General features: G+C 44.0%; 2 protein-coding genes across 3 annotated transcripts in view; both read right to left on the reverse strand.

Moving 5' to 3' along the window:
- The window catches only part of LOC119163180 (uncharacterized), an 89,707-nt gene extending 78,366 nt beyond the window's left edge, over positions 1-11,341 (reverse strand). For both annotated transcript variants that reach the window (XM_075884708.1, XM_075884707.1), the window contains exon 1: positions 11,199-11,341. The gene's annotated coding sequence lies outside the window, so the exon portion shown is untranslated. The remainder of the gene's footprint in view (positions 1-11,198) is intronic.
- Positions 11,342-16,786: 5,445 nt separating this feature from the next.
- Positions 16,787-24,775, reverse strand: part of LOC119163178 (serine/threonine-protein kinase TBK1) — an 86,018-nt gene continuing 78,029 nt past the window's right edge. Inside the window, exon 21 of the mRNA XM_037415124.2 lies at positions 16,787-17,098. Coding sequence (XP_037271021.2) covers positions 17,047-17,098 — 52 coding nt within the window. The 3' untranslated portion in view covers positions 16,787-17,046. The remainder of the gene's footprint in view (positions 17,099-24,775) is intronic.

Raw genomic sequence — 24,775 nt, forward strand, 5'->3', positions numbered from 1 at the left:
TTCAGCTTTCCATGTTTGTCCCTGAAACCGAAAGCTTAAAGTAGGCTTGTACCCACACATATACCTGGGTGGATATCGCCGCATTCAATCAAAACATGTTCCATCGTTTTCTGAACTCCCACACAGCATAGGACAATATATTCTAACATTGTTCTTGTTCTTTACTGAATCTCGCTTTATGACTACGCGTTCCAAGGCAACCCGACTTCGCTTCGAACAGTAACTTGCTTCCCCTTAAATTATCGTAAAACCTCGCCCACATTATTTTGTTCTTGCCCTTTAAGTAGTTACTGAGAGCCAGCTTCTTTTCCATCGCTGTCATGTAATAAATCCTCTCAGCTTCACTGACTTTTCGCTTAATGCTTTTGTTGCAACGTAACCCACACTGCCGGCCGTATATTTACTGGTAAGGCTCCTAGTTCTTTTTCTCCACTTTGTGTCCACACTCTTCCAATAAAAAATAGTTGAACACCTTCCCTGCTTATCTACTCTCCATCATTTTCAAATTAGATTTGAAGCCTCTCTTCAAATCTAATTTTGCTCCGAGTTTCCCTTACTTCAAAGCTTGTCCATCCCATATACCCCTTTACAGCCTCATTCGCCGTCTTCCTGTGAGCGCCCAACGCGAGACGTGCCACAGTACTTTGATTTACGTGCATTCCCGATTGCACCTCTGACTTTATGCACACCACTGAGTTCCCAAATGTAAGCCCTGGAACTATTACCCCTTTCCACAGACTTCGAAGCCCTTCGTACCTATCATATCCCCATAATGCTCTGTGCTTCCTTATTGCAGCATTCCTCTTTCCCTTTGCTGCCGGTGTTTTCTTTCCTGTACCTCCATATGTCTATCTCCCTCATTTACCCATACTCCGAGGTACCTGTACCTGCTTACTCTTGGTACTTCGTGGCCCTGCATTGAGACCGCCTGGTCTTTGTGATCATTGAATACCATCAATCCACATTTGTACACATGCAAACGTGTGCACGCGAGCACACGCATGGATGAATGTATCTGGCCGCACTTTTTAGATCGGGCGACGGCTCACGGCACTTAGCCATAAAGTTAAGTACTATCGCTACGTGTTGAAGAATTGAATTTCACTCGCGCCTTGATTGCAGCCACCAATCAGTTAGCCTCCTCCTAGTTATTTCTACCAGTTTAAAGTCTATTTTGCCTTCACTGTCCCTAAACCCTAGAGCTTTGAATAATTTTGTGTCAATACCTTGAACTATAGGGCGGAGCCCTTTACAGATCATTATCAAATGTTCAGCAGTTTCCTCCTCTTCTCCACCTCACTACATAACGTGTCTGTGCCTTCGTATTTGGCTCGGTACGTCTTGGTTTGCCATACTCCCGTTCTGGCCTCAAATAGCAGAAAACTAGCCCAATTATTATAGATATTTTCTTTTGCAATTTCCTGCTTGAAAGTTCGGTAGGTCCCCAGTGATGATTTCGTAAGCATTCCAATCTTCCAACTGTCCCTCTCTGTTTCCTTCAGCTTATTCTTAATCTATGTTTCCTTTTGGCTTGGTATTCTGCAGTTGTCTAAATACTTGCTGGACAATTTTCGAGTCCGCTTCCTCTATTTAGTATCAACATTCTTCATGTACAAGTACCTAACCCACCGCTCCCCTCCCATTATTCAGAATCGCTCCTCAAATTCTATCTTGCTGCTAGCTTCCCTGCACTTGAGCGATGTCCATCCGATGTCACCCTGTACCCCCTGATTTGGGGTATTCTCGTGTGCTCCCAAAGCAAGTCTACCTATGCCACGTTGTTTAATATTCAATCTTGCTTGAACCTCTGATTTGATACACACGACCACATTGCCGAACGTCAAACCTGGACCATGACACCTTTCCAAATCCCTCTCACGTCATACCTATTGTACTTCCACAGTGCCCTATTTTTTATTACAGCTGCATTCCTGTTACCCTTTGTCATTACTAGAGACAGGACTATAGGCAAATGCTTATTTTGTTTCTTTGATTCCTATCGTGCCACTTTGATATACGAGCATGAATTAAAGGATAAGAAGAGCTTCTGTAGTGTTTTTATAGTGCCTACAAATGCCTATTTTTGACGTTTGTGTCTAAAATCCTATAAGTGCCTATCGCCTATTTTCGAAATTGGTGATTATATGAATGCCTTTAACCTCAAATTTTGCTTTGTAGAATCGTTGGAGACCAATATTCATGTTACCGGGCAAAACTGAGCTTTTGGAACTGTACGGGGTGCCAGCTACACTCCATCTTCCTTTCAGCACTAGTGTCAAGGCTACAAGGCTCTTCAGCTCATAGGAAGACCGATTAGCCTGCATAAATGCATTCATTTACACGGCGTCTGCTACCATGCATAAGAAACTGCAGGTGCTTCTGTGCAGCTGCAGCACGATGAAAACGAACGCAAAATCATGAAGTGTCATCAGGGGAAAGTAGAATGTAGATAAAGAAAAAATATATATCCACGTGGTTTGTGTGTTTTTTTTTTTCATTTACTTCTTTAACGCTCATCACTAGGTCACATGAGAACTTTTACATAGACACTAAATGTTGTTGCGTACCCAATGGAAAGTTTTGCACCACTATAATTTTTAATTGGTTCATTACAAGCTGCAAAAGCATGATAAGAGGAGGTGAGCTTGAAACCTTTGCAACTCGCCCAGTGCAGACGTTGCAAGCCAAATTTCCTTCGAGCCCTCTTCGGTATAGGAGAAATTTGAAGCCGGAAGTTCACACGACGCAGACGCATAAACACGTCATTCGCACGCAAGGTTACATTCGCATGACATGCCCATGCCAGGTCAAGCATGCAGGCAGTATTGTGTCATTTCGACGTTCTCTGTATTGTAATGCCTGTTTCCGTGGGATGGATCCCTCTATGCGCGCACATTTGGAGAGGCTGGCATGGATCATGTATCCTTACCAAGATACACACGATTGCACGGCTGGAACTGCTGAAAGAGACGATGCTCCAAAAACGCACCAGGTGTTGTGAATGCTGGCACCGGCCGAATGCGAGAACGACGAGAACATCAACGCAAACGAAATGGAGGCAGCTTAGCCTCGCATCTCGCTCGATATGAAGTTATAAAAAGAAAAAAGAATGTGCATAGGTTCAGTTCGCACGTTTTATTATATTTGTCAACCTTAATACTTCAATGCAGACAACAGGTAGCACAAACGACACACGTCACTTCGAATTATTGTCGCAGTGCCACGTACTACTTTGACGTACGCAGTACTGTTCCTTGTATACGCCACGGCCAACATGCTGGGTGCACGCCTTGAGATGAAGGTCAAGCGGTGTTCAGTCTCATATTTCATCTCTTTCCGGGGCGTGTAGCATTGCAAATCTTGGCAGATCAGATCGTGAGCACCCAGTGCATGCATTCCTCGTGCCTGCTTGAAATTCTCTATCCTGGTGAAGGAGCCTTTAAAATATTTACAGACAGAAGAGAAATCGACCCTGTGCGGTTAGACCAAGTTAATACGGAGCAAAAAGACACTTCTGGCCTATAAACGTTCTATTGGCTTCTGTGTGGCCCTTATCAGCCATGCCGAAAAGAAAGAGACCCAGGAGCATGCTTATTCGACAGTGGACCCAGAACTCCCCAGGCTGGGCTAGTAAAAGAGAGACCGTATTCTGCAATCTCTGTGGGAAAAAAATGCACGGCTATGCTAAACCACTAGCGTCCTTACCCCAGCATAAACTAAAACATTCCTGTTTGCTTTCCTGCTGTAGATACAGATCTCGCACGTATGTCTTCAAAAATTTGCCTTTTGTCAAAGTTTATTGTGCCTATATTAATGATTTCGAGGACCTAAAACAGTGTTTTGCCTGCCTATTTTTGGCACCTAAAACCAGCTTTTTTAGTGCCTATAAATCTGGCCTTTAGCCATAACGTATCTTTCGTGCTCCCTTAAGTACTCAGCCCAGTTGTTTATCCATATGCCCAAATATTTGTATTTATCCCCTATTTCTAGCGCGACTTTCTGTATCTTAAGCTCACTGCCTTTGTTATCATTAAAAATCATGATTGCTGATTTTCCCCTGCACAACTAGAAATTTAACTTGTCTCCCTCTTTCCCACAGATGTCTATCAATCCCTGCAGATCTTCCTTGTTATCGACTATCAATACTATATCATCTTCACACATCAGTGCTGGTAATGACTGTTCAATGTGTTTTCCTTGCTTGGCAAAATAGAGGCTGAAGCCGAGTCGACTCTCCTCTAATTTGGCTTCTAGTCCATGGAGATACAGCGTAAATAACTAAGGTGACAAGGGACATCGCTGTCGAAGCCTGCATTGTATCTCTATAGGTACTGATACCTGTTTTTCCCATTCTATAACTACCTCGTTACTTATATAGATATCCTTTAGAAGATTAGTTTTTCAATCTTCCACATCTAGTGTGTCCAATGTTCCAAACAAGTCTTCTTGAATCACACTATCGTAAGTTCCCTTGATATCTAGAAATGCCAGCCACAGAGGCCTGTGTTCTTTTTCCACTATTTCAATACACTGCATCAATAGAAACAGATTGTTCTCCAATCTCCTTCGTTTATGAAACCCATACGTTGGATGGATTGATATGGCTGTACCCTTTAGATCGAGCGGTGGCCAACGCCATCTAGCCGTAATACTTAGTAAACCAAAAACCAGGTTCACCTTTTTTATTTTTTTTCCTTTAAATACTGAAGTTGAGGACTAGTACTTTGCAGACAAGAATTTAATTTTCACTCATGCCTTAATTTAAGCCACCAATCAGATAACCTCCTTCTAGTTATTTCTACCCGTCTAAAGTCTATTTTGCCCTCCCCGTCTCTGAACCCCAGTGCTTTGAAAAACTCTGCATCATCGTCCTGAATTATAGGGTGAAGTCCTTTACAGAACATTATCAAGTGTTCGGCAGTTTCCTCCTCCTCTCCACATGCACTGCATACCGTGTCTACCCCTTCGTATTTGGCTTGATATGTCTTGATTCGCAATACTCCCGCCCTGGCCTGAAACAGTAGAGAACTACCCCGAGTCCATAGGTCCTTTCCTTGGTCCCATAGGACCCATAGGTCCTTTCCTTAAAAATTTCCTGCTTAAAAGTATGACAAATCTCTAGTGTGGAGTTCTTAATCATGCCAATTCTCCAAATGTCGGCTTCCGTTTCCTTTACCTTCTTTTTAAGCGATAGTTCTTTTTGGTTTAGCCCCCTGCTCTCTTTTAAGCATTTACCCGTCAATTTTCTGGTTTGCTTCCTCCATTTTGTATCGACATTCCTCATGTACAAGTAGCTGAAAGCCTTCCTAGCCCCAATGCTCCTTCTCCATTTCTCTCAATCGTCTCTCAAATTTTATCTTGCTGGTAGCTTCCCTGCGCTCGAATGATGTCTACCCCATATCACTTTGTACTCCCTGATTTGGTGTATTCCCGTGAGCTCCTAAAGCAAGCCTACCCATTCCACTTTGCTTAATTTCTTATCTTGCTTGAACTTCTGATTTCATGCAAAAGACTGCATTGCCAAATATCAGACCAAGAACCATGACCCCTTTCAAAATTCCTCTCACAATATCATACCTATTGTATTTCCACAGTGCCCTATTTTTCATCATCGCTACATTCCTGTACATTTAGTCGTTACGTATATTTCGTGTTCCCTTAGGTACTCAGTCCCATTGCTTATCCATGGGCCGAGATATTTGTATTTATCAGTTATCTCTAGTGTGACCTCCTGTATCCTTAGCTCACTACCTTCATTATCATTAAAAATCATGACTGCTAATCTTTCCTTACTGAATCTGAAATCAATCTTTGCAAATCTGCCTTGTTGTCGGCCATAAGTCGCCTTGAACCACGCTATCGTACGCTGCCTTGATACCCATAAATGATAGCCACAGGGGCCTGTGTTCCTTTCCTGCTATTTCGATGCATTGTGTCAGTGATAACGAATTGTCTTCCAACCTCCTGTGTTTCCGAAACCTTTTCTGCAGTTCCCCCAGCACCCCCTCATCCTCTATCCATGCCTGCAGTCTTTCCTTTATAATCTGCATCGCCAGCCTGTAGACCACTGATGTCACTGTTAAAAGACAGTTGTTTATTTTAGCTTTGTCCCCCTTTCCTTTATAGATCATGCTCATCCTGCTAAGTTTCCATTCATCGGGGACCTCACTATCAATTATTGTTTTGCTCGCTGGCTCTCTCAAAGTCTGCTTAGAGTTGGGACCCAATGTCTTTATCAGCATGATTGGGATGCCATCAGGGCCTGTTGATGTACTTCTAGGAACCTTCTTCTCAGCCCTTTCTCACTCTTGTTGTGAAAATGGAGCCACTGCGCTACTTGATCCATCCTTGTCTATTAAGGTGCATCAGGTACTTCTTTGTTAAAATTTTTTTTGTCACCCTTGTTCTTATATATTCAATAGCTTCATGCCCTTCTAGCCTAACACCTTGAGCTGTATTTATAAACCTCTGCTCTAGGCTTGTCTCATCTCTTAGGGAGTTTAGATGGTTCCAAAAATTTTGCAGCTGCCTTTCTATCCTTTTTATGTATTTCTGCCAGCCATTGAGCCCCCTTTCTGCAAATTTTTTCATTGATCAGAAGAGATGCTTCCCTTCTACAGCTTAGAAAAATGTCCCATTTTCTTTCAACATCATCTGTTGGTTCACCCCGTTGGTTAGCATGTCTGTGTTCCCTAGAGGCTTCCTGACGTTTTGCTATGGCTCTCTTAACTTCCTCATACCACCAACTCTTGGGTTTGTGTCTCCTTTTAAAACCGGGGTGACTTGTCACGTGCCTTAGCAGACTCTAGCTCAGTCTAATTAGATTCGTGTACGTCCACGATGTTTTATTATCCTCAGCGATTACTTTCTCCATTTGTTTAGTAGCTATTTCTATTTGCCTTTCTGAATAAAATTCCCCTGTAGTTGCTGATGTGCAAACATGTGCCGGCGCCACCTGGCGGTTTCCTCCTAAAAGGCCATGCGCTACACGGCGCGTTCATCACACTTCCCTATTCTAGCCACTGTAACTGGATTTGCGGCCACAAGTGGCAACTGCCTAACTATTGCTTTCTACCGTTTTAGCATTGCAAGGTTTGCCTCGTGCTCACTGCCGCCTGGCTGCTTATCAAAGATAGAAGACCGAACCGATCGTGACCGTTCCATCTCCGTGACACTGACCACCCACATGACGTCAGCGATGACAGCGCCTTCAAACCAATAAAACCGAAGTGAAGCGACAAACCACCGGGATTTGCGGCCACAAGTGGCAATTGCCTAACCATTGCTTTCTACCGTTTTAGGTATGAATTTTGATTGTTATTTCTTCTACTGAATTTTATGTGGCCTGCAAATCCCTTTTTTTTGAACATGGGTATTGATGTGTGTAGTTATCGTGCTCGCATTGGTTCGTTCTTTGCTAGCCGAATGCCTAAATGTTTCTTCGGCAGCCGTTTCTCTGCCAGATCAAGTCTTATCCGTGTACTCAGCCCTAGGCCCTCGACTCTCTTGTTGTCCATGTGTCTCGCATTGCTACTGCTTTGTGCTGGCGACGTGGAGGCGAATCCCGGTCCTAAGATCGAGGATGTGCTCAGCTTGCTAAAAAAGTGTCACGATGAAACCACATCCAGCTTAACTGAAATCAAGCAGCAGACAAGCATTGAGTGCTGCCTCTCAAGCCTAGAAAACACCGTGCACAAAGTATCAGACCTGACAAAAAACGTTGAAAGTGTCATCGACACTGTTCAGGAAGTAAAAGAAAATGTTTGCAAGACGAACAAAGGTCTTGCTGGCGTCGTGGACGATATGAACAATCGAATGAGCCGAAATAACCTCATAATCAAAGGCCTTCCAGAAGAAGATCATGAAGGGTATGTAAAGTCCGAAAGAATAGTAAAAAAATTCTTTTCAACACATCTGAAAATTGAGGCTGGTGACATCGAACATGCTCATAGATTAGGAAAACCCCGACCCGACTTTGATCACCCTATCATAGTGAAGTTTTTGAACTTCAAAACAAAATTAGAAACTCTGTCTAGCGCCACAAAGTTGAAAGACCTCCAAAAGCCCAAGGTCTGGCTTAAGGAAGATTTCTCGCCAAAAGTCCAACTTGCCAGAAAAAGGTTACGCAAAGGCGATGAAAAATATACGGTGTGTTTTAACAAGCTTAAGATGCATGGTTCCACATTCTGTTATGACTCCGTGAATGATTGCGTTGTCATGATGTCAACAAATAAACAAAACCCTCCTGAATGACCCTGTAAAGCACGTCACCACACGCCAAACTTGTCAAAATCGGTCTCACTACTTTTATTTAATTTTTGCAGCGTTTATAAAAAGCTTGATGCAATAAACGCCTTCGTGTACACGTGCTCAGCTGATATAGTCGTAGGTATGGAATCATGGTTGACTGAGAACGTAACGAACAGTGAACTTTCGTTTCCATCATCGTTTGTTCTGTTTCCTAAAGGTAGAATGGGTTGTCGAGGTAGTGGCATTATTATTGCCATAAAAGAAATCCATCAGCCATTGCTTCTTCCTTCAGATTCCCCCCTTAAAGTTGTCTGGGTTTTATCATATTTTGAACACATTCATTGCATAATTGGTGCCTGTTACCAGCCCCCTGATTGCCGGCAGGATTTCGTTGAGCTTTTTCAGGAAGCCATTGATTCCGTTCTTCTCAAGTTTCCCAATTGTTTTCTAATACTTGGTGGCGACTTCAACTATCCTTCAATCAACTGGTCCACTTTACCTGTCCCTGCTCACCCTAATCGCCATGAACAGCTTAGGTTTCTGCGCCTTCTCTATTATCACAATCTACAACAAATTGTGCAGGAACCAACACGTGAAAGCAATATTTTAGACCTTATATTAACCAATCATCCCGACAGCACTAAAGTTGAGATCTTGGAAGAAATGAGTGATCATGGGGCAGTTCACTGCTCTCTGTCTCTTCCACATGCCAAGAAAACAAACATCAGAAAGGATATATTTAACTACGCACGCACAGACACAGATCAGCTTAACAGATTGCTGGAGTCTTTTTTGGATGAATTTATATCTAACTTTCCTAATCAGTCTACTGAACAAAACTGGTGCTTATTCGTGACAAATTAAAAGAAATAGAACGTCATTGTGTGTCGGTGATAACAATAACTGAAAGAGCGGACGATCCATGGTTCACCCCTGACATTAAAAGATGGCTTAATAGAAAAGGAAAGCGTACACTAAAGCGTCGAGAATGGACGCATCAGAGGACTGGCAGAACTATAAAAACGCTTCCAAACAGAAGCTGCAATTTCTGAAGCGAAAAATAAGTACTTCAATGACACACTACCTAACATGTTCAAAACTGACCTTAAGAAGTTCTGGAGCACTGTAAATCCTAAGAAAAGAGAGTCAGTGCCAGCACTCTGTGGAGAGGATGACAACACCCTGAGCTTAGCCGGCTGTGCTGAAAAACTTAACCTTTTTTTTTCCTAAGTTCACACAATCGAGAGATCGTTCAATAGCAACCTAAATTTGCCACAGCTAACTATCTCTAATCAATTTTCTCCTATCACAATTACTGCACATGGTGTAGCTTGTGCAATAGATCATTTAGCTCTTAAAACCAGCCCCGGCCCTGATGGTATTAGCACTAAGCTTTTAAAACTAACCAGCTACTTCTCAGCCTCTTTGCTCGCGTCAATTTTTCAACAATCTTTAGATACAGGTTGTCTTCCAGAGGACTGAAAATCTGCTTACGTAATCCCAATATTCAAATCTGGTGATAATACTCAGCCCAATAACTACAGACCAATCTCTTTGATGTCCATATGCTGCAAACTTCTCGAACATATCCTATTCACAAATATAATGGCTTATCTTAATTTAAATAACTTGCTCCTAAACAACCAACACGGTTTTTGTCAAAACTTCTCATGTCAATCGCAATTTTTCGAACTAATTACTGACCTTCATTCTGCGCTTAACTCTTCCCGTCGTGTCGATGCCATCTTTATTGATTGCTCAAAGGCATTTGATAGGGTCCCCTACAAACATTTAGAACTAAAAATTTGCAATCTGAAGCTTGAAAACAATACAACACAATGGATACCGGAATTTCTTACTAACTGCTTCCAATCTGTAGAGCTAAAGAGCTACATCTCTAACCCTACTAGCGTAACTAGTATGTTATTTGCGCCTACAATTGGTTACCTGTAGCCTATTGCATTTTTATTAACGTACCTTTTCTTCCGCAGAGTTTATATATATGCTTTTTTCCTTATCACTGCTATGTGTGTAGTTTTTTTTTTCCATTTAAGCTTTATATAATGATGCCTGTGAACATTTAATGTATTGTACATGTGTTGAAAATCTTCCTAATCCCCTCCCTATGTAATGACCTCCTGGGTCCTTAGGGCATGTAAATAAATAAATAGAATAAATAAAACTGGGACCAGTTCAAATTGTTTATGGTCAAATTCCCAGTGAGGATTAGTTGCCAACGGGCCCCAGTTGGAACCCACTGGCAACTGGTCCCCACTGGGAATTTGACCATAACCCACTTACACTGGTCCAAGCTATCCCCAGTTAAATATATTTTCACCTGGGTCGCTAACAAAGCGTGGGCCGAGAAGCCACGATGAACCGTGACGCCCATACAGTAGTCCTTCTTAACAAAGCAGTAGGCAGGGAGGCTACGAGCCGTGACAATCCCACAGTAAAAAATACGCGGAATACGCGGAACCTGACGTTCAGGGGACGCACTATCACGGGGAGCGGCTTTAGCACAACGAGCTAGAAAGTAGTTGGCCACTAAAGTTACAAGTGTCGGTAAATCGATCGGGCACTGTCAAGCGCTACGCACCGCGGCACACGCGACATGGGCAGTGCCTGCAACTTTGTGCGGAAAGGTTAGGCCTGATGTCACACAAGTATCAATACTTTGATTCGAATGGCAATGGTTAGCCCGTGTCACTGAAGTGTGTCGTTCAACTTTGCGGTTCTAACTACTTTGCCAGCATCACCGAAGCTTTCCCACTCAATGCTGCCAGGGCCAGGGTTGACAGCAGGCGGCCGCTCACAACAGGCGTGATCACTTTTTAAAAACAAACTAATCCCATGTTCGACGACAGGCTGCAAGACCAGGCAGTAATTAGGCAGAACCTTGCACAGATATAAAAGTGCGCTCTGCTAAGCAAACAATGATCGCTCACCACTTTTTGAGAACCTCGAAGACCGCACATTTCAGCGTTGCACAGCGACCGTGAATCGTGACAAGTGACAACGGATCCAAGCAAACTGGTTACAGGTGATAAGCGTGACCAATAACGTTTCTTCCCGAGACGTTTCTTTCCCTCTTTTCCTTTGTTTTGCGCGCGAACCGCGACACAAAAGATTGTTCTTGGCGATGTCGATAACAGTGGCGTTATGTGTCACCGGCGCCGCTTTTCCTTCATGCGTGATGTGCCGCAAGTTCTAGATTTCTCGAACGCTTTTACTATTATCGCAAAATTTATTAGGTCGAGGCATCCATAACCTACATTTATTTATGACAGCATGCGTGCACGGGTGTAATATTTTAAAAAAATACCAGCCCGTATCATGCACCGTCAATGACTCAGTGGTTTTTCATGCAGAAATTTTCCCTCATTTGGGGAATTTTTATCTTTCATTTTGGTCAAAAGGAAAAGAAAAGAAATCTTTGTGATGCTGCAGGGAATTTAGGAATATGAAAAATACATAGTGATCACCCAGCGTTTTCGGCTTCTGTGATCAGTCCTGGCGCATGCTGCACTCAAGAATAACCCCTTAAATTTATATGCAAAAATTGTAAGTTTACCCCAGTTGCACTTGTTGCGCAAAAGCGCAGGCGGTAGTCATCTCGATATCTGCAAACACGGGTGCGTTTACTAAGCAGGGAAGTGTGATGGGGAATTTTGTCAACGTATGCAGGGGAAAATGCTCAAAATGAGGAATTTTGTCAACGTATGCAGGGGAAAATGCTCGAAATGGGGAATTTTCATGACTCGTTGGAATATAAATTCTTCGGTGTAACACGGAACATCACAGCACAAAGGATATAGTTAATATGACACCAAGCAACTTTTGACCGCAGTCTGAATAGGCGCATCAAGCTTCTTAAACACTATGATTGGCTCCTTTGAGCAAGCGGGCATGCTTAACAACTCTATCTATGCTTCAGAAGGGAGCCAATTTATTATGTAGAGTACGCTGGAGGACTTGTCTTCAAAGCTTCAAGTCCACCGAGCTAAATTTGATACAGAATACGACGTGGAGACCACGCAAGAGGCACCTTAAGCCTTACCGACTCTCTTAAATGTAGTCGCAACATTCAGAAACTTTCAGGTTTCATAGAAGGAAGAACTTGGGAGGAAGTGCTGTCTTGCAGGCTACCACATAACAGGCGCCGTGCAGTCGAGTCACAGAACATATAGAGTTTTCTAGTGCAGCGCCAGAACGCAAAGCCTAACGGATAAATAGGTCAAACTAGCACGCGGGGCCGGCGTCTCCCTCCCTCCTGGCGGGCTGAGGCCTGTTGTGGGGGACGCGTGGGCGCGTCTGTTTTCTGCGTGTCCCTAACAGTCAATGTTAGCCAACCTAATTAAGGCTGACTTGCACGAGCAACGATGGATGGATGGGTGCTATGAGCGTCCCCTTCATAACGAAGCCGTGACATGTGTGCCACTAACCAGGCTCGCGAAAAAAAAAAATGACAACTTAGTTTTCTGTTGGCCTAATGCTTTATCTACTTCGATTAAATCGATCTTATTATAACAAAAAAATATAAATTTATGTTCCATCTGTCTGCCTTTTAAGGCAGAATGACCTCATTTTCTTTTCATTTATCTTTTATCTCTACTATTCTGCTCCCAATACTCTAGCAGTCTTTCACTTGCTTCTATCGCGGACGTGTTCAGCTTGCCATGTTTGTCCCTAAAACCCAAAGCCTAACGTAGGCTTGTACCCACACGTATACCTCAATCACCACATTCAATCAGAACATGTTTCATTGTTTCCTTGGCTTCCCCACAGCATGTACATTTGTCTTCTTCTTCGATGAATCTCACTTCATGAATACGCGTTCAAACGCAACCCAACCTCGCTTCGAACAGTAAAACTCTTCCCCTCGAATTATCATAAAACCTCTCCCGCCTTATTTCGTTCTAGCTGTTTCGGTAGTTACTGAGAGCCGGCTTCTTTTCCATCGCTTTCATCCAATAAGTTATCTCCGCCTCTCCGACTTTTCGCTTAATGCTCCTGGTTACGACGATAGGCAACACTCTCTGGTCAGTGTACAGTGCCTAGTAGTTATCACAATCAGAGCTGGATATCGCATTAGGTATAACTATGCAGACTTTTATGTAGTGCAAGCCCCTGGTGCTAAGAAATTTGAAATTTTCTTCAAAAAAGCTTCTTCGTGGTTTACAACCACGAAGAAGGCCTAAGCGTTGCATAGGCCTTCTTCGTGGCGCATCACGAAGAAGGCCTATGCAACGCTTAGGCCTTCTTTAGGCCGAAGCGTTGCATAGGCCTAAAGTAAGCAGACTATCCGTTTTTGATTTTCAGATATATATATATATATATATATATATATATATATATATATATATATATATATATATATATATATATTATTCTTAGCACCTACACTATACTATTGACCCCTACACTTCCTACCCTTGTTTTACGTCTCACTGCAACCAAATTTCAGTGGCTAGAACTCCTACTTACTAGTTGTAGCCTGTCATTCTGAATTCTTCCTTCTCACAAAAGTACAACATGGGGATCACGTGCGAGGAACCGTTAGCCTAAACAACTCTCTGAAGTTTTACTGCAAGCTTTGAAGCTTCAGATTTCTTGGAGCCAAAGGAAAACTTGGGTATAAAGTGTAGCACTTCCCCAAGCTGAAACAAACAACAAAGGTATTGGGTGAACATGTAATTGCTACCTCAGAACTTGCTTCCTGCTCAGCAGACAAAGCTACTGCAGGGTATCCTTAGCCAGTACTTTATTTGCAAAAAGTCACATGTAGAATGTTTTATTGGGTTAGTTGATGTATGTTTGACGGAAGAAATCAGGCGATGAACACGAGAAGCGCCATGGACAAACCCCTTCTCCAAGACCGTGTCGCTTCTTGTGTTGGTCTCGTAGGCACCTTCATTTCTTCTGTGACATGTTCAGCTAATATTGCCAAAATTACTTCGTGTAGAGTTTTGCTTGCCAAAGCAGGCAGTACTATATATAGGGCTCTGCGTTGTCGGATAAATCCGAAAAAATCCTATAAACACTTGCCAATAACACTTGCGATAGGAAAAGCACATTCATAGCTGGTCGAGGTGAGGTAAACAGCGCAAAAAACAAAGAATGTAGAAAGGACACAAGGCGAGCGCAGAGTTTCAACTGAAAAATTTAATGAAGAAACACTAAACATATACATGTTTTTTCGCACATGCTTTTTCAAAGCAGGAAAACTGAAAACACTTCTATGTAGACACGAGACATCATATCTTAATGACGTCAGCGGTAATAATCTAAAAATGATATTTCATTATCATGGAGAGTGATTTACGGTTCAGACAGAGTTTTGCCCTGCCTTTTGAATTCTGTGGGCATTGAATATTTTCCTTCTCAGCTGGTCGCAGTGGCAGAAAAGACCCCCCCCTTCTTGAAAAATCTGCTGTGCATTCGCAGTCCTGGCAGTGCATGGCCAAGTGTTTCAAGGACACAATACCCCGGAGAGAATTTTGGTGCTCCCTCAGTCTCGAGTTTACACAACGCCTTGTCTGACCAATATAAACGCTCCCACACGCAAAGGGTATCCTGCCTCCATCGACACTGTACAAACATATTATTGTGCTTAATGTAGCATGCATTATGCAATAACGGGCCACTTTCGGCGAGCTTTTGCACCGCCCCGCAAACACTGTTGACCTTATTCTTGGCAGCGAAGACCACTTCTATACCATGACGTGAGGCCCCCTTGTCAAGCCTATGTGACAGTTGGTGAACGTAAGATAAAATGACGGACTTATTCTTTTTTCTTTTCTTTCGCTGATGTAGTGTTACCTTTCAAGGCGCTTTTCAAATTTCACAAAAGCTTATGGTAAGCTAGAAAAAGAACACTTTCCAGATAATTAGCTAATTTAGCCTGAGGATATGTGATTGTATGCTTGTGAGCATTTCTCAAGGTAGAAAAGGCAGTACCATTTTTTATGATTTTCAAATGAGCAGAAGCGAAAGAAAGCAAGGGCTTGGAACTACGAGGGTGGTATAGCCAGTCTACTTGCTTGTCAAGGAAGGAAAGCTCAGATCTGAGAATTGCAATGCACTTTGCAACAGTGTTTCAATAGTAAAATCTAAACCACAAGCATTCTCCCTGAAGATTTTCAGAATACTAATCACGTTGTTGGTGAAGTTGCTCCTATCTACGAAAATTAGTCGTCTACGTGATTGTAAACTGCTTTCGCGAACCCGTTCAAGTTAGGTTCAATAGCCCTGTCAACTTTGGCTAGGAAGATATTGCTGAGAACGGGAGCCACGTTCGACCCAATGCACACCCCTGATTTCTGTATAGATGCCCTTTTCCCGTCCTATGAAGGTGGACTAAAGGTAGAACGCCAGAAGCTCAAGAAATCCTTTCACAGAAATTCTGCTTTAGTTTTTAAAGCATTGCTTATCATTATAATTCCCCCATTTACGCCGCAGTGAAAATTTTTTATGTTGATGTTTCTGTTTTTCTTCCTGGGCAGTGATCACCACCACATGCAAATCCCTCTGAAACTACTTGGTTATTTTGTAGGTGCTAAGGATTTACTCAATGAAGAGGCACAAATATTTCCCACAAAGAGAAACCATCTTCGATTTTCATTTCTGGATAAACATCAAAGAAAAATGAAAAGAGAGAAAAATGAACTATTTATTTTGATTACTATAACAATTGATTGCATAAATGCCATCTTTAGGTGGCAGTGCAAAGCAAATGACATTTCTGAAACAAGAACAAACTGAGAAAACAAGAACACAGTTCTCTCAAATTTGAATAAAAAGTCATCACAAAATATAGCTCATATTTCAATACACCTCTGTCACATATGAGCATGAGTGCATTTGAATTGTAACCATTCTCATTGAATTATTTACAGGTTGAAACAAAACAAGCTCTATGAAAAATCAATGCTTGCAAATGTCAGTTCAAAGATTGCACTATGGACAATCCTCACTACAAGAGTTATAAAATTTATCCCAAGTTTAATGAGAATCAACCAACCATAAACATCCCAAGTATTGTTTTCTTGTAGGAATGCTCAACAGAATGACAAAGCAACAATGCACTGATGCAAACTTAAAAACAATGGCAAAAAATAAGGAAGTTAGAAGACCAATACAGCACAAGCACTACTTTCAACTTTGCGGCAACAGAATGAAATATTCATAATAAGCCTCAAGAGTATGCTGAAAAAACACTTGTCAAACTGGATTTTCGTGCGATTCCAATTCTTCATGTACTGTGGAGAAAACAGAGCTCAATAACAATTATAACTAACTGCACAGCCACTTTCAGGGACTGCTACTGCTTTTCTTTTTTCCCCAATAAAATGATGATTCCCTGAGCTTCCAAGTACTCAAGGGACAAATCGCAAATTACACAACTCATTGAAATAATTCTGCATTTCCAACTGCTAACAATTAGCCTTAAGGGTTATTTAAATGCATTACATTAACTATTCATTTTTCATGCCTTCTAACGGAGGAGAGAACGGTAAAAAATAAAACAATCACCTTATTTTTGTTGTGGTGGAGTAGGGCCCACATGATTACTTTATTTGTAAAATCGTTGCATCATCCCACATAGAGTCATGCACAGCAGAACGATGCACAGGTCTGTACATATACATATTTGCTTTTCAAGCGCAACACAAAGCACTTGAAGTCATTAACAATGTTGTAAACAGGTAACAGTCGTCACATTGACATGCTAAGTAATACTACTGAAGGCCATGGGCCAGCACAGATCGTTACTGCGTTCGGCAACTCGTCAGGTCACGAGTCCTCGCCAGCTGCTGCTTGAGGTGGGATCGACAGCTCAAAGAGCCTGCAAAAATGTGAGAGTGCGGACAAACATTGCCCAGCACGATAAGAAGCACTATGAATTGAACATTGAAATGACTAACGCAGTGAAATCAATATAACAATGACACAACAAGATGGAAAATTCTTGAAAATAGAATCTCCTGGAGTCAATGTTTTGACAAGCGGACTTGTCTAAACGTCCTCTCTAGCAACACCCTACATCTATAAGTTTCATGTTTTCAAGCTCCCTTCCTTCCGTGGAATTCTGCTTTATTTGAATGAGCTTGATGTCATTCATCAACATCAGTACATATCTATGTATACAATGGCATAAAAGCCTCTTGCGGTGGTCCTCAATAACTGTGTTTACTAGAATGATGATAGCATGCTGTAAACCCCCCCTCCCCCCGTAAAAAAAAAACTAGTGCATTTTAGATTCCCCACCAAATATTTTTGCCATTGTCAACACACATCACAATTAAATGCACAGTACCAACTTGTAGGTGCAGAAATGACCTTTTTACCAATGTAAGCACTGGTAAACATATTTATTAAACATTAAAAAAACTATTTACACAAAAATTCGGTGACAATACTGACTCAAATTTACAAAATGTAAAGCCTCGTAAGTATGCAGACTAAAAAAATTTTCTGAATATACATTTCAAACCAGAGATCCATGCAGTATATCAGCAAATTGTAGCCTTCAGTGTTCTAAAAGGAAGAAATCGATGGCCCTCGCTAATTGTGCAGCACGATACTTCACAGTGCGAATCTGGGGGATGAAAACATATGCGAGACGTGCTAATCGGCAAATAAGGCCAAAACACAACCTTTAATTATTTCCGTGCTTAGAACAAACTGAATATCCCGAGATAAGCACAAGGCAGTAATGAAATAATACTGACAGGAACACACAACTCATTGGCGGACACCTCCTTAGTTCCGGGTTGGTGTGACTAACTTTTGCTACCTGTACTACTGAAATCTAGCAAACTGAGATGGCCTTGTACGCGAGTAATGCGCTCAACACCAATTGCACGTGTGACTGCATTAAATACTGTGGTAACAGGTCCTCTACACAAAGCCGCAGCTCATGGGATTAACACCTTTCCGGGTACTTTTGTTGGCAAACTTTGGCCCCACTTCAACCCTTTCCCTATCGAGTTTCTAGGCGAAAAATGTTTCAAACTTAGCAATTTTGTTTTCAATTACCTGCTTAATCCGAAGTGTCTTGAAACAAGTAAGAAGTCTATATGTACTTTACTCAAATGAAACAAGCAGTATATATATATTGCTGCGACAGGTTGGCCGCATTCAAGTAGCCCGCCACAATCATCGTGGCACCAGCACCAGCAAGACCTGACTGGCATGCGCCACGCGTTCGTGCCCTCCGGCTACGGGGAAGAGGAAGATAGTTGGATCTGTGCCACTCGGCTACTCAGACTTGACGACCATAGTCTTTAGAATCGTGGGCACAAGTTCGCCCTAGTAAGGACGCTTGTTTTTTTTTAACCTGTCTGCCTCAGCATAGCTACAATATATATATATATATATATATATATATATATATATATATATATATATATATATATTGTTACGAATAAATATAGCACCTGGTACTATATAAACTCTTTATTCAGGGCGAACTTGTGCCCGTAAACTAGAAGCTAAAAATGGTCAGCCAAAAATGTCTGCGCCCCTGACTCTAACTTCGTCTGTCTCCTCTTCTGCCTCTCGAGTCTCGTGCCTGTCCCATGGCGTAGCATCGTGGCGCGTGCAGGACGGCGTTCCATGGCGCGGCTTTCTTGCTACTTGCTTGACGGCTTTTACGAACGCGAATTGTGGTACGCGTCTTCTGCGATGGTCGAGCTGTGGCATTAGTCCCCCTCCTAGCACGCATCGCCCCGATGCGTAGAGCCGGCTGACAGTTTCTAAACAATAGGACTTCTCCTTGTGTTAGACGACGTTGTTCAGTTCCTGTCGTAGTACGGTTTCATACGTACTACATGTACAACTTCCGGGAGATTCCTGCGTCGTGTTGTGCATACTTGACCTTCAGGGATCACTTCGTAGTTTAATGGGCCTAGCTGACGAAGAACCCTGTAAGGGCCAAAATAGCGCCGCATAAGCTTTTCTGATAGGCCACGTGCACGTACAGGCGTCCAGACCCACACTTGGTCTCCAGGGGAGTACTGAACATCCCTTCGTCTTAGATTGTAACGGTGCGCGTCGACGTTCTGCTGTTGAATGATGCGGTTCCGTGCTAGTTGTCGCGCCTCTTCTGCCCTTTCTACATATTCGCTTATGTCAGGGTCCTCTTCATTCGTGCTGTTGACAGGCAGCATCGCGTCTAATGTCGTTATTACTGTCCGACCATAAACAAGTTGAAATGGCGTGAAGTGGGTTGTCTCTTGTACTGCGGTATTGTATGCAAATGTAGCATACGGTAATATGGTGTCCCAAGTCCGATGCTCGACGTCCACATACATCGCGATCATGTCAGCAAGCGTCCTGTTCAGCCTTTCAGTTAACCCGTTAGTTTGCGGATGGTATGCGGTAGTTCTTCTGTGGTCAGTGTGCGTTAGTTTCATGACAGACTGTACTAGCCTGGCAGTGAACGCAGTTCCTTTGTCAGTTATAAGAACTCTAGGTGCGCCATGTCGCAGCACTATCTGGGTCACAAAAAACTGAGCCACTTCATTTGCCGTTCCTTTTGTGAGAGATGACGTCTCGGCATACCGGGTCATGTAGTCGGTTGCTACAACTATCCAGCGCTTCCCAAACGATGACATAGGAAATGGTCCTAGCAAATCCATTCCGACCTGCTCAAACGGGACTTTCGGTGGCTCTATCGGTTTCAAAAGACCTGCTGGTTTTAGGGGTGGTACTTTGCGTCTTTGGCATTCTCGACATGATCTTACGTAATGCTGTACTGAATCCATCAATTTTGGCCAGTAATATCTGCGGCGGATTTTTGCCAAAGTCCTACTAATGCCCAAGTGACCTGCCGATGGGTCATCATGACACGCTTCTAAAATTTCCGCTCGCAGTGATGATGGTATCAGCAGTAGGAACGTTTCACCGGTGTGTTGAAAGTTTCTCTTGTAGAGAACGTTGTTGCGGAGGACGTAGGAACGTAGTCCACGGATGAAAACTCGCGGTACTTCGACTTGCTGCCCCTCTAAGTATTGAATGAGCAGAAGTAATTCTGGGTCCATTCGTTGATCATGACCCATCTCCGACACATTCACAGCTCCAAGAAATGCGGAGTCTTGTTCATGCTCAGGAGACGAGTTCTGGATTGGTGCTCGTGACAAGCAGTCCGCGTCATTGTGCTTGTGGCCAGACTTGTAGACTACGGTGATATCATATTCTTGTAGACGTAGGCTCCATCTAGCAAGTCTTCCGGAAGGATCCTTGAGGTTCGCAAGCCAGCACAATGAATGATGGTCACTGATGGCTCGGAATGGTCTACCGTATAAATATGGACGGAACTTACTGATAGCCCATATCACTGCGAGACATTCCTTTTCCGTAGCTGAATAATTATACTCAGCTTTCGACAGAGTGCGGCTTGCATAAGCAATAACTTTTTCTTCCCCGTTCTGCCATTGAACAAGAATAGCACCGAGGCCAACGTTGCTGGCGTCCGTATGAATGTCTGTTTTGGCATCTTCGTCAAAATGAGCAAGTATGGGAGGTGACTGCAAACGCCGTCGTAACTCAGAGAAGGCGTCTTCTTGCTCTTGGTGCCAGATGAATGGCACACCTTCCTTCGTAAGCCGTGTCAGTGGTTCCGCAATCTTGGAGAAATTTTCAACAAAGCGCCTATAGTAGGCACAAAGCCCCAGGAAACGTCGCATAGCTTTCTTGTCTCTTGGCCTTGGGAAATTTTCAACCGCAGTGATCTTATCCGGATCTGGGCGGACACCGTGGGAACTGACAATGTGCCCGAGGAACCGGAGCTCCCGGAACCCGAAGTGGCACTTTTCGGGTTTGATCGTAAGTGCAGCCATACGAATAGCGTCCAGTACCGTTCTCAATCTCTGTACATGCTGCTCGAACGTAGTGGAAAAAATTACTACGTCATCCAGATAGACAAGACATGACTGCCATTTGAGGCCGGAGAGCACAGTGTCCATCATCCTCTGGAAGGTAGCGGGAGCAGAACACAAACCAAATGGGAGTACTTTGAACTCGTAGAGTCCGTCGGGTGTCACAAACGCCGTCTTTTCCCGATCTCGTTCGTCGACTTCTATTTGCCAGTACCCGCTCTTTAGATCCAACGATGAAAAAAAGTGAGCATTGCGCAGTTTATCCAACGTATCGTCGACTCGTGGGAGTGGGTACACGTCTCGCTTCGTGACGAGGTTGAGTTTTCTGTAATCAACACAGAACCGCATGGTGTTGTCCTTCTTCTTCACCAGTACTACCGGCGATGCCCATGGGCTTTTGGAGGGCTGTATGACATCGTCGTCGAGCATCTCCTGTACTTGCTTTTTTATCGCCTCCCTTTCTTTTGGAGCTACTCGGTATGGATGCTGACATACTGGTCTAACATGCCCTTCGATTACAATGCGGTGCTTTGCTACAGGCGTACGTCCGACTTTCGAAGAAGAAGAAAAACACTCTGCGAATTCCTTGATCAACTCCACAATCTGGTCTTTCTGCAGAGATGAAAGCTCTCGGTCAATATCTATTTTCTCGAGGACACTTTCCACTGTTGAGGGCGTTGTAGGTACTTTTTCTATGGTGCAAACATCTGAGACTTGTACGTAGTCATGAAGTGATGCTATGGCTGCTCCCTTCGCCACATGCTGTACCTCGTTGGTAAAGTTAGTCAATAGCACATCAGTATATCCGTTCCGCAGGTTCACTAGACCTCTAGCCACGCGTATTCCCTTTGTGAGCAGCAGTTCGACATTTCCATCAGCTAGTCCGGCATATTCACGAAAAATGTCGCTTTTCACAGAAACTGTCACGCTGCTACGTGGCGGCACTGTCACACCTTCATCCACAATACGAAGAGACGAAACAATTGGTTGCTCCACATGACACACGGCAACGGTGTTCTCTGTAGAGAAAGAAGCTTGGGATTTCTGCAAGTCGATGATGGCACTGTTTGCTTGCAGAAAGTCCATGCCCAGAATTGCCTCACGGGAACATTCAGGAAGAACAATAAAACTGCAGGCGTACACATGGCCTCTTATTCCCACTCTCGCTGTGCACAATCCTACGGGGCTGACTAAGTGCCCGCCGGCGGTGCGTATCTGCGGTCCGGTCCAATGAGTGAGCACTTTCTTCAGCTTCTTTGCGAGCATGCTACTTATTACTGAGTAATCTGCACCTGTGTCTATTAACGCTATGGTTTCTACGTCGTCTATTCTGACTTGTAGCTCGGATGTCACGTCACCATTACTGCGCTTGTCCGTCGTTGTGTCAGTGTCGTCGTCTGATCCGGTTAGCGATGGAGGGTTTTCAGTTTTTCGAAAATCAGCGGCCCTGCCTCCACAGGTCGCCGGTTCTAGTTTTCCCGTCGCGGGCTTCTTGGTGAACGACGCCTCGGGAAAGTAGATGATGGGTGTGGACTCGGCGACCTATTGCGCATTGGTGCAATCGACCGCGATTCATGTCGCTGAGTGTTTGGATAGGCATAGCGCGAAGACAAATATTCTTCGATTTCGTAAGGGCGCTCACCGTTACGAGGGCAGGGCGCATTCACTGGGAAGCCACGTAGCCCGACCCGACGGTAGTGGCATGTCCGATAAAGATGACCTGCCTCCCCACAGTGGTAGCAGAGGGGCCGCCGGTCTGCCGTGCGCCATACATCACTTTTGCGGGGTCTTGCTTCTGGCATCGGCGCTGGAGTACTGCGAGGAAAGGTCGGTGGCATAACGGGAGCTTGTGCAAAGCTCGGGCGTCTCATGTCTTGCCGTACGACTTGCGCGTATGACAGCTGTGGCTGAGGTTCCGGTTGCGTGTAGTGTGGCACCTGAGGCTGCGGTTGAATAATTGCTTGCCGCACTTCTTCACGCACAACGTCCGCGATTGAGGGCATCGCTGAAGGACTTTGAGGAAGTTGCAGTTTCTGGAGCTCCTCCTTAACAATAGCCCTCACCATTTCCCGGAGGACGTCAACGTTGGTGGGGAAGGTTGTTGACTCCACCCTGACTGAAGAGACGCTGAAGTCTCTGTTGTACAGTCGCGCACGTTGTTGTAGCGTCCTTTTGGTCGTTGCCTCGGACCGGAACTCCGCCACAGTTCGCGGTGGATTACGCACCAGGCCTGCAAAAATTTCTTCCTTTACTCCGCGCATTAGGTGCCGCAACTTCTTCTCCTCGGCCATGTTTTGGTCGGCTCGGCGGAAGAGCCGTGACATGTCTTCTATGTACATGGCCACGCTCTCGTTATTCCGCTGGTTCCTCGCCTGAAGAGCAGCCTCTGCCTTCTCTTTGCGGTCCGTGTTCGGATAGGTTGCGATTAGCTCTCGTCGGAAGTCGTCCCATGACAGCATGCACGCTTCGTGGTTCTCAAACCACGTACGTGCCGAATCTTGCAGGGCGACGTAAACGTAACGAAGCTTTCGGGCTTCGTCCCAACCACTCAAACGTGCAACGCGCTCGAAGCCTTCAAGCCAGTCCTCGGCGTCTTCAAAGGTCTCACCGTGGAAGACCTCTGGTGTACGTGGCGAATCCACGATGAGGTGAGATGGAGATGGCATCGACTGGGTGGCCATCGTAGTGACGCTTGTGCTTGAGGTCTCGACAGGTCTTGATGAGTCAATTAGGGGGCCAAACTCTGGCTGCTCCCCACGTAGTCGGCGACTCGTGCGTTGGTGCACAGGTGTCAATTCTGCTGGCTCCAATCTTCTGGGATCTGGGCTTCTCCTTGCCTGTGGTGGGCTTGGAATCATACCCAGCACGTCCACCAGATTGTTACGAATAAATATAGCACCTGGTACTATATAAACTCTTTATTCAGGGCGAACTTGTGCCCGTAAACTAGAAGCTAAAAATGGTCAGCCAAAAATGTCTGCGCCCCTGACTCTAACTTCGTCTGTCTCCTCTTCTGCCTCTCGAGTCTCGTGCCTGTCCCATGGCGTAGCATCGTGGCGCGTGCAGGACGGCGTTCCATGGCGCGGCTTTCTTGCTACTTGCTTGACGGCTTTTACGAACGCGAATTGTGGTACGCGTCTTCTGCGATGGTCGAGCTGTGGCAATATATATATATATGAGATATAACAGACAGTAATGCCAAGGAATGTACAGGGGAAGTTATTAACATTAATGGAATGTAAATAAGAAGAAAGAAAAGTGGATGAAAAAATTACCAACTGTAAGCAGGAATCGAACCTACGACCTTCGAATTACGCGTTCGATGCTCTAACCACTGAGCTATTACAGCGGCACTCCCTCCATCCACTTTTTGGGTTTATCTGTGAATTTAGAAGTAGGAGCGACAGTCAGCGCCATCTATAAGCCAAACAACGAGTGTGAAAACACTCTTATGCGCATGTTTGGCGTCACGTAGCACGTGAACTTATTATGAGCGGGCAGCTGATTAATTGTCCCTCTTATACAACCTAAACACACCAAGTCTGCCAGTACGAGACCCTCGTTCAATGAAATAAGGGAAAGAAGTGTATACCTAAGGGCTCGTTTTTCCGTGTTTTTAACACAATAATAATGAGATATAA

Source organism: Rhipicephalus microplus, unplaced genomic scaffold (assembly GCF_043290135.1).
Source record: "Rhipicephalus microplus isolate Deutch F79 unplaced genomic scaffold, USDA_Rmic scaffold_45, whole genome shotgun sequence".
Taxonomy (NCBI): Eukaryota; Metazoa; Arthropoda; class Arachnida; order Ixodida; family Ixodidae; genus Rhipicephalus; species Rhipicephalus microplus.